We start from the raw sequence: 19,775 nt of genomic DNA, 5'->3' as shown, positions 1-19,775 counted from the left end.
CTGGGACACAAATGACGACCGGGATACTGGGAATATAAATGACGACCGGGACACAGGGAATGTTCGATTAGCAATCGCCATCAACAAAGCTCAAGGGCAATCATTAGAATAATGAGGTATAGATCTGAATACGGATTGTTTTTCCCATGGACAATTTTATGTTGCATGTTCAAGAGTCGGTAAACCTGACAATCCATTTATATGCACAGACAATGGGACATCGAAGAATGTTGTATATTCGCAAGTTTTACGTAGTTAAAAACATATATATCTATGACGAAAAGGGACACAACTACAATGACGCGTAACGAATATGGCGCGTAACGACTTACGCGCGCGGGGGGGCTTGGGGGGCGCGAAGCACCCCCACCAACTAGGTGTTGGGATGGCGCTTCGCGCCACCCCAACAGCTAGTATATACATATATATGCAATTAATGTTTTAATTTTATATATATTTTTATTTATTTTTGGTAAAAAATTATAATAAACAATTTATTTCTTTGTTTTGACTAAAAAAAAAGAAAAAAAAAAAAAATTAAGAGGCAAAAATAAGGGAGCCATAGTTTTGGAATTTTCAATTATGTTATAAATGATTCAGTATATTAAAGTCGTGAACATTTAAAAGAGGTTTAATTATGAAAAACAACTTTTCAAAAAACTTACGCGTTGTTGTCAAACCAGCGAAATTTGTTAAAGTAATGAGCCGCCTTTTGCAAGTCTTATTTTTCAGCCTTTCTTAAGTCTTTAAGTTTTAATGGACATTATACTGTATACGAAGCTTAACTGAATACCATACTTTAAAACTTACCAGTACATATTTGGCCTGTTCCATTGAACCCAGGTTTGCAGACACACCTGAAGCTGCTATCTTCTTTCTTAAACATACACTGGGCATTCAAGTCACAAGGACTATCACCATTCACCAGACATGGATTAAAGCAGTCGTCAACTGATGTCTGCAAATAAAACCAACTTTTTAAAATATGTTTGTAATTTTAATTTTGTAATTTTGCAGTTTGCATCTTATTCTTCATTTCATTTTGTATCTTATTCTTCATTATAAGTTTATAGTAGCTTATTCAAGATTATAAATCTTGAACTGATGAGCTTTCAGTATTAAAATCATTATATATTAAATATTCACTTTACCTTTATTAGTTCTTTCCAAGACTATCCAAGACACGTATAGCTTTCAGTAAAGCGCCAATGACACAGTAGCCTATGCCTTTCAAGGTTAGGAAAGGGGGCAGTAGGCAAACTATTGTTTGTAGTGATTTTTGTTCGTTTAAAGCTTGACTTGCATATTCAAATTAAGTTTTAAAAACATGTTTGTAATTTTAATTTCGTAATTTTGCAGTTTGCAATTTGAAAATATAATTGTAATACCACTGTTGATAGATTTCAGCTACTATAATATAGGAGTCGAATGTGGCCCTTCGAGGTGGAGGTCAACTTTTCAAGTCGAGCCCGCAAACATGAGGGTCAGAAATTTTAGCTTTGTTCTAAATTTGACCCATTTGAAAGGACGTGTTTTTAATATAAAAATGAGCAAATATTATCCTTTCCTTGCCCAGGAAAGGTAACTTATGGAGGGGGGGGGGCAATTTCCTCCTAAATATTTTACTCCCTGGATTTATAAAAATACCTTGTTTTCTTCATTGAAAAATCAAAATAAAAACTCCCTGCTCTTCCACTACGTTTTCGTGGGTGGACATCCTTGCTCTTGAGATTTTTTTTTTGTAATTTTTAAACGTTTTGAATTACATCAATTATTATATCAACTATTATTAATTATATTATTTATCAATTATCATTTATCAATTATCAATTATGTATCTATTATTATTAAGTATATTGCTTTTATCTATTACATCAATTATTATATCAGTTGTATAAATTAGTATATCAACGCTTTGAATTATATCAATTATGTTTTTAACTATGATTTCATGCAAAAACAAATAAATGGAAAGCAAACAAATAAAAATAAACACAAAACAAAGAATTTGAAAACAAACAAACAAGAATAGATACACTAGGTTTGGTCAATTGACTTTTTTTTATTAACTATTTTACTATTATTACGGGCTACTTATACTATATTATGTTATACTGTATTATATAGTTTATACTATACTATCTTATATTATATTATTATATAACATATATTATATTATTATATTATATTATGTATATTGTATTATTATATATTGTTATACTATATTACTTATGTTCATACTATATTATTTATACTATAAATATACTGTTGTTACGATTATTACAGCTTATAATTATTTTATTATAATTACGGGCTATTTATTTTACTACTAGAGCAGAAACATTTTGAGCTAAACTTTTGAGCTCTGAGGTCATTTTCTAAACAGCAATTTACAACAACTAGACAACTTCAACATAGTATCTCCCACAAGGCTCCATAACTAGGGAAGAACAGGAAGAAAAAAATATACAAAAACAAAAAACAAAACAAAACAAAATTCAATCTTCTATCTCAAAAGTCCAAAAACTCACAACCTAAGCAGGGTAGTAGTGCATGATTTTAAATCACACACTCAATAGCTAATAATTCCCTAAGATACTTTTTGAATATACTAAACGCGTGGCAGCTTCGTGCAGACGCGTTTGGGAAATTAATTCGTTTCAGATCACATTCCCAGCAATCAATTCTGTTGTTTATTAAATTAAAAAAAAAAAAACAAGTTTTTTCAACTGAAAGTAAGGAGCGACATCAACACTTTAAACAAACAGAAAATATTACGTATATTAGGGGGTTCGCTCCCCCATTCAATACCTCGCTCTTTATGCTTAAGTTCGAATTTTGTTCCAATCCTTTAAGAATGACCCCTTAGTCACAAAAGCCGTTTAATTAGAATAAATAACTTTTTTGAAAGTAATAGAAAACCTTAGCGTAAACAACGAGGTATATGACGTTTTAAGTTTTACATATTGCTCCTTACTTTCAGTTGAAAATGCTTTTAATTTAATTTCTGATCGTTGTATAAATATTGCTGGGACACCCGGCATCCCCTCCATAGCAATGTCCCTTCCTCCATTAAAACTTCCTCCACGGAAAGATCCTCCCAGGTAACCACCCCCCCCACTAAAATAATAACCCCTCTGCAGACGTCTGTATACTTCCCAATAACCAATACTATGTGTAAACAATGGGCAAAGCTCCTTACTTTCACCCCTTCTCCCAAGGACTGTAAGGGATTCATCCTCAAAGACGTAGTTATTATATTTTTCGACCGTGTTGAACAAAATGGCTATCTCAAAATTTTGATCGGGTGACTTTGGGAAAAATGAGCGTCGGAGGGGAAATAGTTACCCTCCATTGTTTTGGTCACTTAAAAAGGGCACTAGAAGTTATTATTTCAGTTCGAATGAGCCTTCCCGTAATATTCTAGGACCACTGGGTCAACACATCGGCAATCATTCTTCTGGCAAAAAAATAAAATTCAACATTTTTGAAGATAAGGGCTTGAAATCTCTTCAGAAAGGTTCTCTGATGCGCTAAATCTGATGGTGTGGTTTTCACTAGGATTCTATTACTTTTAGGGGGTGTTTACCCCTTTTTTTTCGAAAATAAGGCAAATTTTCTCAGGCTGGTAAATTATGACGGCAGAAACTTATATATTTGAAATCAGCATAAGAACCCGATTCTGTTGATGCATCTATTGGTATCATAATTCTTATTTTTAGAGTTTCGGTTACTATTGAACCGGGTCGCTCCTTACTTACAGTTCGTTACCACGAACTGTTTGATATGAGGCTTCAGTTTTCTTTTTTTCTATTTCCTGTTTCCTATACCAATATTTTGACTTAAAATTTGGTTTTTACACGTTACTACTTTTTCTAATTTTGATTCAAATTCTGTCATTTTTGTATACTTGTATTTTATACGCTAATAGACTCAATTATCATTAATGATTGTTTGTTATATCTTATTAATTTCATCCTAATGTCAATGGTAAAAATCTTATTTGAAGAGGCTACAAACATTCCATTTCTTTCAACACTTATAATATAATAAGAAGAACAATTTTTTATAGAGATTCCATAAAACAGAATTTTTTCGAGCTTCCAGCTCTGGAGAACTGGTGTCCACAGCTTCGGAACAAAAATAATGATAAGTAATAAATTATAATGAATGACAAATTGGCCACCAGCCTATTGTTATTATTTTAATCTTCCAGGAAAATGAATCTTGCTTTTTCAGAGCTTATGACGGCGTATTCTCAGAGACGACGCATTTTAACTCTGGTAACTATTGAAGAGCTATTGGGTAACTATTGAAGAGGGATATACGACTGGGATTTATAGTCCCTACCAGCGCTACCGACCTCTATTTCTTGGCCCTTCAGCTAGAAAGCCATCCTGTGCATTCAAACCCCCTTTCTGTTTAGCTTCCCCGTATTTCTCCGGGTACCTATTTCGAGCTGGGTCAACTTGGGCTAAGCTTAGAAAGACATACCACTAATCCTAGTTCCAAACCAGATAATCAGTAAGACATACGGACTGTAAAACAATTGTAATCATGGATACTAATATCATGGATACTTTTGTTAATTTTCGTGATGTGGCACAATTCAGAGCTTCTCAGCTAAGAAATCGGATTTTGATAATATAGGTTAGAGCCTCTAAGTAGACTCCCGCTGTATTTCCAGCAGACTCCACTGTTTTTCCAGTAGACTCCGCTGTATTTTCCAGTAGACTCCACCGTATTTCCACTGTTTTTTCAGTGTACTCCAACCGTATTTCCAGTAGACTCCACTGTATATTCCAGTAGACTCCAATGCATTTCCCAGTAGACTCTGCTGTATTTCTACTGTTTTTTCAGTAGACTCCCATCGTATTTCCAGTCGAATCCACTGTATTTCCCAGTAGACTCCACTGCATTTCCACTATATTTTCAGTAGACTCTACTGTATTTTCCAGTGATTTAGTTTCTAATATCAGAAAGCAATCTAAATATTTATTTTCAACGAGTATTGAGTAAAAGATAAAAACATGAGCGTTGATGCCTTATTTGTCCTTAGATTAGTTATTTGCCTTCATTTTTTTCAATTTGATGGTGTTTGTGCTGATGTTAACACACAAAAAGATATTAGTTAACCGTATTCACAAAAATTTGACAAAAAAAAAAAATTATTGCATAGTTGTGTTGCGAGAGCAACACTTTGGGTTTGTCCCGGTTTTTTTTGTTTTGTTTTTTTCCTATGCCGCCGATCTCAGCTTATTCCTGGAAACTGGTAAGGGTCTAACCTGTGCGGTTTTTACGGAAAGTGTGGACCTCAGGCCGGATTGATGAATATGACATTACATTTTGGAAAGCTCCGTAGAACTCTTGCCTGGGGCCAAAAAGGATGGTTTTTGCTTGTCCTCGAGCCAGAGCCTATGGTGTGCGAAGTGAAGTGGAGTTATATAGCCTATGTCAGAGAGGAGTATCTGAAGTTGTGCAGCCAAGCTTTCGTTTCATCAAACCATGTTTCTGCTTTCGAGTGGAAAGCTCCGTTCTAGCAGGCGAGCAGGCAGGCACCAGTTTCAAATTGAAGATGGACTAAAATCTATAAGTGTTAAATATATGCGGTAGTTCCCCGGCCCCACAGCCAATATATCTTCTTTGAGTGATAAATAGAAAAATTTACAGAAACAAAAAAGTGCGATTTTCCCACGGGTCCGAAAGTGCTGCCATCTATTGTTTCTAGCCATTTCTGTTCGTGATTTCAGCTGACTTTACCATTCTTTTTTTTCTACTTGGGATTGCAATAGAGAAATGGTATCAGATATACCTCTTAAACTTTAAAAGTTCTCTCATTGCTAAAGAAATTAGAGCTTATCCTTTGCTCCTTTCTAAGTGGTGGTGTTAGAAAGTTGGCCTCCGGCAAAAAAGTCAACTTTTGAACTAAGACAGATAGAATTTTTTTTTCAATGACAATCGATAGACCTTGATGAGCTGATCAAAGTATATGTCATCCATTTTTTGTTACAAAAATTCCTTCATGACATACACCAGTTTGAAAGTTTCAAGGGGTTGACAACTTCAGTGGTAAGGTACACACTTGAACCAAAAATAGGCCGATACCAATTGTGAGATATGTAGGGGACTTCCAAGCAACAGTCGATTATTAGCTTATAATCATCTTTGGCAATGAGGGGTTTGCAACTTTTGCTGATTGGTGTACCTATTATCTGTTTCTGGTGTAATTGATGGTAAGAACAACTTGGTTCCCGATTGTAAGACATGTAGGGGAGTTGTAAGTAATAATCGGCTGTTAGGCTACAATGACTTCAGCGACAAGGGGTTTGGAACTTTTGCTAGTTGGTGTACCCATTATTTGTTTCCGGTGAACTTGGGATGTATATCCCGGGAGAGGGACTTGTAAGTAAGAATCGGTTGCTAGAGGAGGCTCACGAGGGGCTACAAATTTGTGCAAATTGGTACACATCTATGGAATCAGGGACCCATAAATTTCCTGTAATGACTCGCCATCCAATAATAAGCGATCCTGGATGGCGAGTCATTACAGGAAATTTATGGGTCCCTGATGGTATTTTGGTCCTGAAAAGTTACAGATAGCTTTATAATACCAACTAGATTACATAAGATAATGTTCCAAGTTTCCATCCGTCACGATGTCTACGACTGAAAAGGATAAAGTTCAACCGGCTGCAAAGTGACATTTAGGGGCCTAGTAAGTAATAATCGGCTGTTAGTGTGGACCTCGGGCCGGATTGATGAATATGACATTATATTTCGGAAAGCTCCGTACGACTCTTGCCTGGGGCCAAAAAGGATGGCTTTTGCTTGTCCTCGAGCCAGAGCCTATGGTGTGCAAAGGATAAAGTTCAACTGGCTGCAAAGTCAATTTAGTCCCTTCTTCCAATATTTTTTTTTTTTCAACCCTGAGGAATAGCCTTTGATCATCTGATTACTGATTGTGTTATTCTTTGTCTCTCACGGAAGAGGGACTTGTAAGCAAGAATGGGTTGCTAGAGGAGGTTCATGAGGGGCTACAAATTTGTGCAAATTGGTGCACATCTATGGTATTTGATCCTGAAAAGTTACGGATAGCTTTATAATACCAACTAGATTATATAAGATAATGTTCCAAGTTTCCATCCGTCACGATGTCTACGATTGAAAAGGATAAAGTTCAACTGGCTGCAAACTCAATTTAGTCCCTTTTTCCGATATTCTTTTGCTGTTGTTTTTTCAACGCTGAAGAATTTGATCATGTGATTACTGATTGTGTTCTTCTTTGAATATGCCGTTTTGAAAGCTTTGATAGTTTTGACAACTTCAGCATTTAACCGATAGCGAAGAAACAAAACCAAAGTGTTGCTCTCGCAACACTTTAATCGGCAAAGCCGAACAAAGGTTGCCACAACACTTCACGTTGCCCAGGCAACGTAGGTCTAGTTCATTTTCAATCATTACATGTATTAATTCAGTCTCACAGGGAACAAAAAGTACGGTCTTTATCAAATATTAATAACTTTTTGCAGAGCTCAGAACTCACTCAGAGAGTTTACTTATTGAAAATCTTGCAAGTAAATAACTTTCTGTGCTTTTCATTTGGGTTAAAATTTAACACAGGAGAACCTATCAGGCTGAATTGAACAATTCCTTCTTTTTACTAGCTTTAAAGTTAAAGCAGGAACCAAGGTTATTTCAAGAAGAAGGGCTTTCCTTTCTGGCATACACTTAAGCAATAAAGTGATTGGCCTAGAAAACTAGGTCACAGACGTGAGCCAATGAAATAAAACTATGCTTTTACCACGGAACTTCAGGAAAATGACCCCAGTTTTTCTCCTTATGCAAACCTTATATTGAACTAAAATATTACTTACTGATCCAACATCATTCGTAGAAGTATCTGGTGGACACGAAAGACAACCACTCTGTTGTGGCAAAGGCTGGTAAAAACCTCTCGGACATTTAGTACAATTTGTTGAATCTGAAGGCAAAAAGGTACCCGGTGGACATCTGGGGATTGTGCATTCTTCTGGCCCGACTGCTCCCTTGTTTCCGATTGGTGTTGTTTTATCAGCTGGACAGGGTGTGCAGGTCATATGCAGTCCTTTTGTACGGTAGGTTCCTCTTGGACAAGGCTCACACTGAGCAGTTGTATCTGACCCAGATGCAGTCATCTGTTGGCCACTGGGACAATCTTCTCGGCACTCTTCTATAGAGGTAGCGACGTCAGTTCTAGTTGTTTTTCCGATGGGGCAGGCAAGGCAGCTAAAGGATCCTTCTTCTGGCTGGAACCTCCCAAAGCCACATACCACACAACGTTTTGCTTCATCATTGTACATCATACCACGAGAACATTTTTCTGCAAAAGAGGATTTCAATAACAGCGGCATAAAAAAAAATTAAAATTCTAAAAGAAAAAGAATATAAAACTTGATCAAGAATCGAAAATCATTTCCGATACTTGTGCATCTTATAATTGTATTCCAGTTAGTATCTTAATATTACAAATATAATCAAAATAATTTATTTTTAAGTAATTTAAATAGTGCAATAATTTAATTTTGGAATTTAAAGGGAAGAGCCATCTAAGTAAAAGAGCCTAGGCAAACTCCGTGAAAAATATAGGAGAGCTCATTTTGTGAAGGGGAAATAATCCGAATTTATACCCCCCCCCCCAGTTTGCTTCCTTGATTGAAACAGCTGCTCAGAAATACCTTTAAATATTTACTAGGCTGTTTAGGGCCTATAAATCGAAAGAGACAAATGTCCAAAGCTCGGATCCCAATAGTTATTTCAAATAACTTCTCAGAAAAGCACATATTTCATTATTAATTAACGGGGCTGGTTGACCACTTGCTTGTTTCTCTTAGGCCCAAAAGAGCCATCAATATGCCGTTGCTTTTTGTACGAACACTTTAATGAAGGTTTATATCTCTTAAAATGTGTTGTGGTCTCCTGATATGTGTGGTCATAATATGATATGATGTGGTCTGTGATATTCTGATATCATCGTACCAAAAACAGACCATTACATTACAGTCGAGGCAAGGACGCTCGTGTCCCCCTCAAAATTAAAAAAAAAAAACTTTACAATATTTTCTATAATGTCTTCTATTTTCCATAAAATAGACCGATTATAATTTCTTTTCTTAATTCACCCTCTCCCTCTACCCACAGAAGATAAACAGACAAAAAAGAGTTCCTGAGTAGATTAAAGTCACTATATTGCACACACAAATGAAGATTTCTTATTACTGCATTTTTTTTTTCATGGATAGACAGCCTATATGTTCACCCACAAAATACGTAAAAATATTGCCACCGTGTAGCGTTATTTCACTGGACACAGGTTCAACATAAGCATCATAGATGACATGACCATCATTGACACTACCACAATATTTGGTTGCCGGTATTATTTTTGGTTTCGGGTTTAAATTGGATTTTCGTGACACAAAATACCCAAATTTCAATTTGACAGTGTTGTCTTCATTTTTCCTTAAACGAGCCCTAAGAGGTACGATTTTCTGTCTAAATAAATTTTAGATAATTTTTCTAATACCCAATACCCAAATTCTAAAACCCAATACCCAATACCCAAATTTCAATTTGACAGTGTTGTCTTCATTTTTCCTTAAACGAGCCCTAAAAGGTACGATTTTCTGTCTAAATAAATTTTAGATAATTTTTCTAATACCCAATACCCAATACCCAAATTCTAATACCCAATACCCAATACCCAAATTTCAATTTGACAGTGTTTTCTTCATTTTTCCTTAAACGAGCCCTAAAAGGTACGATTTTCTGTCTAAATAAATTTTAGATAATTTTTCTAATACCCAATACCCAAATTATAATACCCAATACCCAAATTTCAATTTGACAGTGTTGTCTTGATTTTTCCTTAAACGAGCCCTAAAAGGTACGATTTTCTGTCTAAATAAATTTTAGACAATTTTTCCCACTCTGCAAATTTACTACTGTTCTAGGAGGGGGAAAGGAGGTCATTAATTTTGATTTAATAAATCAAATAAATCTATTATTTGTATAATATTACTTTTATTATTCCTCCTTTCTATTTAATTAATGCGTGTTTTGATTTTGGCTCATCGTACATGAATAATTAAAATAAAAATTGCACATTATTTTTTTCGGCTAAATGGTTTTCTCATAGTTTGATAGGATGATTTTGATAAAAAGTGGGTGGGGGAGGAGGCCTAAGGCCCTCCAATTTTGGTTGCTTAAAAAGGCAACTAGAACTTTTTTATTTTTTACGGACGTTTTTATTAGTAATAAATATGCGTTAACTTACAAATTAACCTAGGTAACGAACTTCTATATTTGTATATTTTTTATTAAGTGTATGAGGTTTTTTTTTACACTAAAGCTTGGTTTTACGAAAGCTAGAGTTGAAATTACTAAAAATACTTCAGCGTAAAGAGCGAGGTATTGTGGAGGAGAAGAACCCCCTTATGTACGTAATAATTTCTGTTCTTTTTAGGTTTTAATGTTGTTCCTTACTTCCAGCAGAATTTTTTTTATTTATTTCCTCATTTTTCTAATAACGCTAGAAAATATTGCAGACCCTTCATGGAAATTCTCGTCCCTCACGACAAATTCCTCCATGAAAAGATCCTCCTACATAACCGCCTACATAAATTAATTAAATTTGAAAGGAGGTCATTCAAATTAGTGTCAGGAGGACAGGGCATTGTACCCTATTCTTCCGTTCAGGACAATCATCCTTAGCCAAAAAAAGGATTCACTCATCCTTGACCCTTTATTTCAAAAACACGAAATATCGTACACATGACTGACACTTCCGTTTGGGGATATGAGAAAATTGAATTTATTGGTGTAATTTTCACCAAGATCACGCTGTTTTTAAACATGTTTTCTCCCATTGAGTAGAATTATGCAAGTTTCCATCAAAAAGCTTTTGATGAAAAACAAGATACTTAATGAGTTTTGTATATTTGTAATGATGTGAATCATAAAAACATCGATTGTTTTCTTTTGTTTTCTGCTTGAAAATAGAGAAAAGTCTGAATCGTTTTGAGAGTTTCGAGAAGAAATTAAAGAATTCTAACTAACACTGGTTAATCAGAGGCTTAACAGAGATTTCTGCAGGTAAGTTTTCAGTTCTGTTTTTAACAAACTTACCATAGCTTATATTAGTCGGTTATATGAAATATAATACAGGTATAAATTACATGCATAAATATATGTTCTGTATATAAATATATGTTCTATATATATGTTCTATATATATATATATATATATATATATATATATATATATATATATATATATATATATATATATATATATATATATATATATATATATATATATATATATATATATATAAATATATATATATACCAAATTAAGACATACCTTCTCTGGCAGCTTTTAGAACTCTTAAAAGAAACCATGTTTTATTTTAAACCTAAATGAATTTTATATATTCGGAATCATTATAACTTTGGATTGATTTGAGGTGTATAAGTTGTTTCCAAAAGTTTTTATTTTAACGATCAGATTTTTAATTTAAATTGAAAAAATGATTGAAATAGAAAAAATACATATTTACAATTTGGTCTATATGTTTATTTGGTCTATGTTTTATTATAAACCCAAATGAAATTTGTATTTGAAATCATCCTAATTTTTGTATTTTTTGACACATACATATTGTTTCCAAAACTTCTTACTTTACTGATTTTATAATAAATCTATGTATCAACTTACCTTTGCAATCCTCTGCAGCTCTTGATCCAGTAGATACAGTAGTTCCAGGCTTACCATTTATGCTAGGACATGGTATACATCCAGACTGTCCAGTTTGTGATTGATACGTTCCAATGTCACATCGATGGCAAGCCCTGTCCGTTTGATTGAAGTACAGACCAGACGAGCAAGGAACTGGAAATGGTTTTTCTTAAGCAAGTTTTCTTGACAAGTACAATAAGTAGTATCAAAGTGAGGATTATACCATGGCTAGTTAATTTGGTATGGTTAAAGCCACAGAGAAACAGAGGGACTACTCGTCAAAAATCTGGTGGCTTATAAACTTCTCATTCATTTTACTGGCTTGAAATCTATTTGTTTATCGTTAAGAAAATAGGTATCATCCCTTTTCGACAATATATTTTATAACAACTAAGGTACTTCAAATAAAAATAACGATTAAATTATTAGTAGGACTACGACCCCCACAAAATCAAGGGAAAAAAATGTTGAAATAATAAATAATTATCATGCAAAATATATCCATATAATGCAGGCATTTATCAGTTATTTATTCATTAGTAACCACACCTGACAAAGGTGTTTTCCTATTAATATATCATAATAAACACGTAGTATAGAAGATAATCAAAATTCATGCCAAAGATCCTCTCTTACAAATACAATTACAAACAATTTACAATTACAAACAATTACAATTACAATTACAAATACAAATTAAATCAGATGACTTTAAAAATTCACTCAATTAAATTCTAAATCAATTAAAACCTTAATTGAAATAAGTTTGAAAGATAGATAAGATAAATAATCAGCTTCAGATAATTGAAGCTGAGATTGCTTACCTCAAATATTTGAAAAAAAAATTCTTGGGAAATTTCTGAACCGTTTTGAAACCTTTCCTAACCACATTACTCCCATTATCTTGTTCCTTGGCCTCAACAAAGGAACTTTCTCCGTGAGCGCAAATACGGACTTGTCCTTAAGTTTGGACACTCACGACTCAGAAGCATCATTCGTCTGTTGCCATACCCTTGTACACAGCGTCTACCTACCCAAAGCAAGAATAAAATCGAACCATTGAGGTGCCTCACCAGTTGGTCTATAAACTATTTAGTTCCTTTAATCTTCCGTAATTTATTGACCATATATTTTAAAAAATAGCATGATTTAGTTACGGCCTAGGCTAAAATAATGAAAATGTTTCTATTAAATGAATAATCTCTTTTTTTTTTTAGATAATATACCCAGAAAAGAAAAAAGAATCATACCACAGCTTGACCCCTGTACAACTTGACCAGGAGGGCATACAAAGTTAGCTTCTAGTTGCAAACTGGTTGGATCGATTACTGTGTTTGGGAGGGCATCTCGGACATCCAAGCCACTGCTCTCGAGTATCAAGCTTTCAAGCAATCTGCGAATGGTGGTCTGTTCGTTGGTATTTGGGTTAGTCACTGGATCACTGCAAAAGGGGTAGGATATCGTCAACACTTGTCAACTTGTTTCAACTATACACAACCAGCATTTACATAAATCTTAGAAGCAAAAAGTACTAGTAAATTAATTTTTAGCAACGAGATCCTTGAATAATTAAAAATTAAGATGGAATAAAAAATTAAAGACGATTATGAAAAATTCTTTGTAATGATTTTTGATGGAAACTATTTTCCAACAAGGGTGTTGACTGGACTTTATTTTAGTTAAAGGGGAGAAAAGAGGGATAGAGAAAAGCTGGTTAGAAAAGAGGTGGTCACAATTAAGAAAAAAATGTGGTTATTTTAGCAGAGTACAAATTATAATTCATTTGAAATGCCAATCAATTTAGATTTTCTCTTTCCCATTATTTTACTATGTTGGGTGGGGAAGTGCTTGGTACATAAAGCCTTGCTTTGAGGGGGGCGGGCTTTCAGTTACTCTTATGTCGTTTTCATTTACTCTTACTTTGAATGTCTAAAAAAAACGACTTACGCAAGTCATAAAAATAACATCAAAACATAGTTCTTCCACTGCTTTTACGACAATTTTTTAGAGCATTCTGGATAACTTTTAGTCATCTAAGCCCCACAAACCTTGGAAACCCCCCTGAAACTCCCTTATTATATTGCCGAGTTTAGAACCCGAGAAAAATTATAAAGAAACTTATAGTCAGTATTATAACTAAATTACACCATTTGCAATTAATGCAAATTTTAGGCAAACCCTTCTAATCTTTAAAATCTTTAACAATTTTTTTTTTATCATACTAAACTGCAAGGGGAATAAGAGAGAGGCTGGATACTTCAGGTTAAACTAAGAAAAAAATGCAGAATAGGGATGGTATTTTTAGCTTTTTCTTATTTGTATGATAACTATTCAAATGAGGAGGATAACCTAGATTAGAATATGATAGAATTTAACAAATATGGCTCAAATCTTTGGAGTTTTTTTTGCAGGAAACTAAAGTGAAAGAGAATGGAGGAGAGGCGGAGAGTTTTCTAGTCATTCGGCCCCAGGAGGATTAACACTGCACTGAGTTTGTGTTATTGGCAAAAGCTTGGAAACTTGAAATGAATATTAACTAATGATATTTCAACAATCTTTAATTGACTATCAAGATTAAATTTGGCCCCGTCAAATTTTGTCACATTAATTGTCGCAAGTGTGGCAATTTCCTTATCTGCCAGCCTGTTGTGTTAATTTTCTGTGTCACTGCCACAGCCACATATTGTCGGATTGAAATAGATTATGCCACAGCCACATTATGTGGCTGTGGCACAGCCACAGCCACATAAAATGTGCCACTGCCACATATTGTCGTACATTCTACAAAATGTTAACAAACTCTTGGAAATAGAGTCTTGGATTAAGCCTTTGTTTTCGACATAAATTTGAAAAATTCCATTTCTTTAAAAATTTAAACTTTTGTGAAATCTATACAAAAACTAATTAGGTCCATTCTCGAGAAATTGTAAGCTCCTCTACTTAAAATGAAAGTTGCCAAAGTGTGGTATTTCAGAAAAATTATTTTTTTTCTTTCTTTATAATGATATGTAGCTCAGTGACCAAAGGTAGACAAAACCACCAAAGGCGCCGTAAGATTGGTTCCAATGAGTGCCAAATTAAAACCAATCAAAGTGTTCGGTGCCATGCACATCTCCAATATATGACTCTGTCTTCAAAATATAAAATAAACTGGCGCAGCACAAAATCGATTGTACTGCCAAAGTTGATGCACTGATGGTGAAAGTAAGGCCAACAAAGTAATGTTGGAGAAGAAAAATTTTCGAATCTAAGTTAATTTTTAAACTAAAAGAGAAAAACACGGCACAAAATCGGAATGTATTTTACCGCTCACATTTTCAACCCTAAAACTGGTCTTAAAAAAAATTAATGCAGCGCAAGATCGATTGCACTACCAGATTTGATTCGATGATGATGAACTTAAAGTCATCAAAGGCATGCTGCGGAAGAAAGATTTTGGATATAAGTTAATTTTTAAACTAAAGGAGAAAAGTGCCGCACAAAATCGGAATGTGCTGCAAGATACAAAACATTAATAGCAAACTTATAAATGGCAAAAAGGCACGGTTTAGCAGGAATATTTCCAATCCTAAATTTAACTTTCAAAACAAAAAAGATGCAGCACAGAAAAATTGAGCTACAAGATTTAATGGTGAACTATTGGCCAATAAAGGGACGTCGTGGGAAGAAAATTTTTGAATCTTGGTTTGGTTTTTAAAGTAAAGGAAAAAAATGCAGCAAAAAATCAGATTGTGCTGCAAGACTTGAAACATTAATGATCAGTCTATGTATAAGTACACCATATTATGCTGATCACATTTGTGACCCTAGAAGGTGAGATGAAAAGACATTACCATAACTACAAACAGAAAAACCCTGTTTTGGAACTGAATCAATCCTTACCTCTCAGCAGGGAAGGATATTTCAATATCGTAAACGTCATCTTGATCAGATTGTCTCCTCTTCCTGATTGAATTTTGATTTGTCTTTTTGCCGCATTTGATGCCAATACTCAAAGCATCGCAATTAACATCATCTGCACAAATGTGCCAATCTCTATTAGTCTTCTTAATTAACTCCTTGATTTTTTGATTCAAGACTTTACGGCCTGCGTCATTGCACAGCGTTGCTCCAAGAAGCTGGAATTTAGTCTTAACTATTAGTTGCGCTGCGGAGCTGCTGCTGCAAGCTGGGTACACAAAAGGCAGTGACGGGTTTTCTGTTGGTCTCCAAAACCCTTCTGGGCCACAGGAGTAGAACCTAGCAGTTGACTGTGAAAAAGCGCCGCCCTTATTACATTCGATGCTGCAAGCTTTGAATTTCCCGTTTGGACCCCAGTCAGCGCAGCGCTGGATGCCCCCAACCGGATCTGCTAGGGTCGGGCAGAAGTCACCTAAAAATAAAAATGTTTCAGCCAACACACTAGTGGCACTGTAAAGCCATATCCAGAAGAAGCTTCAGCTAATATTCAGGATCTAAAGATGTCCTCGGAGTTGAAAAGAACATTTTTATTTAAACATATAAGGTGGACAGACGGCCCACATGCTTAGTGGCATATTTCAGAACTGCAAATGATTTACAATCAGACAAAAGCAGCATTAGAATAACTTATCGGACGAATTAAAAAGAATTGAAAAAACAGAGCTATTATACTACAAGTTAAATTTCCGGATAAATTTTCGACAGCCCCTTAAACAGAAAATCGTCACAGTGATCACTGATTTTAGCTCCTGTTTTTCCCCCAACTTTGTTCCTAACATTTTCTTTATGCATATATGCAGGAGAGGGAGGGGGGGGGGGGCTCTAGCCTGATACAAACTTCCAGCCAGAAGTTGAACTTCCAGATACATTTTCGACAGCCTCTTAAGCAGAAAATGATCACTAATTTTAGCTGCTGTTTTTCCCCAAAATTTGTTCTTAACATTTTCTTTATGCATAGATGCAGGAGAGGGGGAGGAGGGGCTCTAGCCCGATACCTATTCAACCGAACATGTTGAGAACCGTGCATTTTCCCATACTTTTTTTCATTTGCTAAATAGCTCGCTTATTTCTCGGCATTGTACCAACCCCCTTCCAAATTAATCTTCTATGATGAGCCTGAGTATCATTAAAATTTTTAGGGTTTTCAAAATTTTAACTAAGCATTAGATTGAACTTTAAACAACTAAATTAACTGATTAACTTGGGAAGGAAGGAGGTCAGATATGCGAGCTTAGAAAATTTTAATGCAAAGATTTGGTTTCAATACTACAATCAGAACATCAGGACGCCCTTGGTCATATCATAGATTTACATAGACAAATTTTAAAATTACCAAGAAGAGAAGACAGAAGATAATAAAATAAATTTTGGTTTATAAAGAAGAAATAAATCATTGTTTGAGAGAAATCATACAAGCAAAATTAAGAGAAAAAGTATATATCAAACATAGAGATATTCCAATCGTTCAACTTATTGTTAAAGAATGACAAACCAGCTGTATAAATTAACGAAATTCAATTAGTGAAACAAGAATTTTCATAATTTCATGAAAGATCAATTGGTGCAATGCAAGTTTCTGGTGCTCAGGAATAAAGCAGTAATTTGAATCCAAAATTAGAACAAAGTGACTTTGAAACTGAACAACTACTATTGACAACTCACAGCAGCACCAAGCCGCCTGAGCCCAACACAGATACGCACGCTACTCTTCTATCCCAACCTGTTCAAATTCTCCCACTTAAGACCCTCCTATGAAATTCTCATTTCCCTTAAATCTTTCCTTGCGACATCCTCCAACCCCATTCAGGGGCGACCTGCTTTTTGTTTGGCCCTAAAAGGTTGTCCAACAAGGTAAGGGTAAGGTAAAGAATACGGCATTAGACTTTACAGTCCCTACCGGCGGTACTGACCTCCGTTACTTGGCCCTTCAGCCAGGAAGTGCAATGGGGGGTTGGGGGGGCAACCATCCTCTGCTTTCGCACACCCTTCTTGTTTACCTTCCCCAAATTTCTCTAGGTACCCATTTAGAGCTGTCCAGCAAGGGCAATATATCATCCTTCTTCTGTAGAATATGTTCTAGCCACCTCAACATTTCTCTCATTACAGCCCTCAAAAGCGGGATTGACTCACATTTTTTGTATTTTGAAACTGATGTCGGCACAAAAATTTATTCCGAAACTGAGAAAACTTTTTTGATCACTTTTGAACAGTCTCTAAATAGTAAATTCTTGAATCGGCTTCAGATCTCCTGCTTCTGGTTTCTGGTGTTCAAGAATAAAGCAGCAATTTGAATCCGAAGATTCAGTTCCAACATTAGAATTAAGTCACGTTGAAATGGAAGGCGGCAAAAAAAAAAAAATAATAAAAAAAAAAATCCAACACTGAAAAAAACTTATTCGATCACTTTCAAACAGTTTCCAATTTATAAATTTCCAAATTGAGCTTAGACCTCCTTTTCAAAAACAGACGAAACCATTGTTTTCATACCAGAAAATTCGTTTACTAATATAAAATTAGTAAAATATAGTTTTGGTGGGTTTTGCTTATCTTAACAGATCCATTTTAAGAGTGAGATTGAATTGATTGGTGCAAGTTTGACCACTGAAGTACCAAGTTTTTTTTTTCAACACTACTAAGTTTGGGAATTTTTCAAGAAAAAGGAATTTTCTCTATTCATGTCATTTAGATTGTCGTTTATTTGCGTTTTGTTCAAATCTTGCCCCCCCCCCCCTCCGATCAAAAATTCTTGACTACCTTCCTAATCTGCCTACAATCAATTGTTTTTATACAAAAAATGATGTGTTTTAGATCAAAGAAGACCGAAAATATCATTATCTAAAATAATATTCATGGCACAGTAAAGTTAAATGATAAAAAAAGAGTCTATTTGAACAAGTTTTTCTATTTATTTCATTTAGATTGTCGTTTTTTTTTGCGTTTTGATCAAATTCTCCCCCCTTCCCCCGCTCAAAAAAGTCTTGATGACGTGTTCTCATGATGTCGAGTCTTCCTTGGGCATTTATATTCACTTGTACTAATCAAATGTTTAAGACCAACATCTGTACCAACACCAACATTTACCCCCAACAACACAATTTACCAACAACAAACACCAATACCAACATTTGTAATATACTAAAACACTATAACTCTAAAATATAAACTGCAACCACTCACGTAAAACGTAAACCCTGAATGAACAAACAGCTGCATTTTCTTCTGCATCAGTTGCCAAATATGTGATATCATAGTTGCCCCAGGCCAGAATTAGGCCTGATTTATATCCATGAACTTCAACTATATTCTGGACGCCAAACTTGTCAGTAAACTTCGGCTCCTCCCACATTACTTGCGCTGTTCCATTTTTAGTTTCTACCCAGATGTCAGATGGACAAGAGACAATCTTTGGAGGTTCCTAAAATTAAAACATTTTATAGGTAAAAATATTTCTCTGTAGACTGCTTTGCACTTCTTCATGTGATGCTTTTAAATTTTTATATTTTATATTTTAATGTTATTACATGTGTAAAACCAAAAGAGGTATATAAAGGCATGCAAAAATAAATATTCAAAACAGTCTTACTATGACATGAAAAATTATCTACCTATAAAGCTGGTAATATCTGTTTATTAAATGAACGGTTTATTAAACAACTTCCGTAGCTCTTGGCTAATTTGCACTTGCAAAAACGTAAAAAACAAAAATTATGCACTGTTAAACATAGACGTAAAAAAAAGCCCGAATGAATTATAATATCGGTTTGTCCGTGCACGTATAGGAATCAGTTTGGACTTCTGTCTGCTTCTACTGTCAGGCAGAACCAGACAGAACCCATCACCCGTCTGCGGGTAAGATGTCTCGACGGGCTGGGTCTAAAAGCAATGCTTTTCCAAACCTCATGATGGTGTCACACAATTTTTGCTCGAGGCAATGAATGTTTAGCGTAATGAGTGCTTCTTGGTAAGGAATATCTCTAGAAACCAGGATAATCCTGACTGCCCTTTTTGCACTGACTCTAGGTCGTACTTCAGGTGAGCA

General features: G+C 34.8%; 1 protein-coding gene across 1 annotated transcript in view; it reads right to left on the bottom strand.

Moving 5' to 3' along the window:
* Positions 1–19,775, bottom strand: part of LOC136038864 (uncharacterized) — a 204,878-nt gene that overhangs the window by 12,058 nt on the left and 173,045 nt on the right. The window contains exons 36-41 of the mRNA XM_065722318.1: positions 18,914–19,151; positions 15,659–16,148; positions 13,027–13,217; positions 11,756–11,929; positions 7,875–8,359; positions 811–958 (exon numbers count right to left, since the gene is read on the bottom strand). Coding sequence (XP_065578390.1) covers positions 811–958; positions 7,875–8,359; positions 11,756–11,929; positions 13,027–13,217; positions 15,659–16,148; positions 18,914–19,151 — 1,726 coding nt within the window. The remainder of the gene's footprint in view (positions 1–810; positions 959–7,874; positions 8,360–11,755; positions 11,930–13,026; positions 13,218–15,658; positions 16,149–18,913; positions 19,152–19,775) is intronic.

The sequence above is a fragment of the Artemia franciscana genome, chromosome 18, assembly GCF_032884065.1.
Source record: "Artemia franciscana chromosome 18, ASM3288406v1, whole genome shotgun sequence".
NCBI lineage: Eukaryota > Metazoa > Arthropoda > Branchiopoda > Anostraca > Artemiidae > Artemia > Artemia franciscana.
Note: the sequence above shows the minus strand (reverse complement) of the source record. Positions and strands in the feature narration are given on the sequence as shown.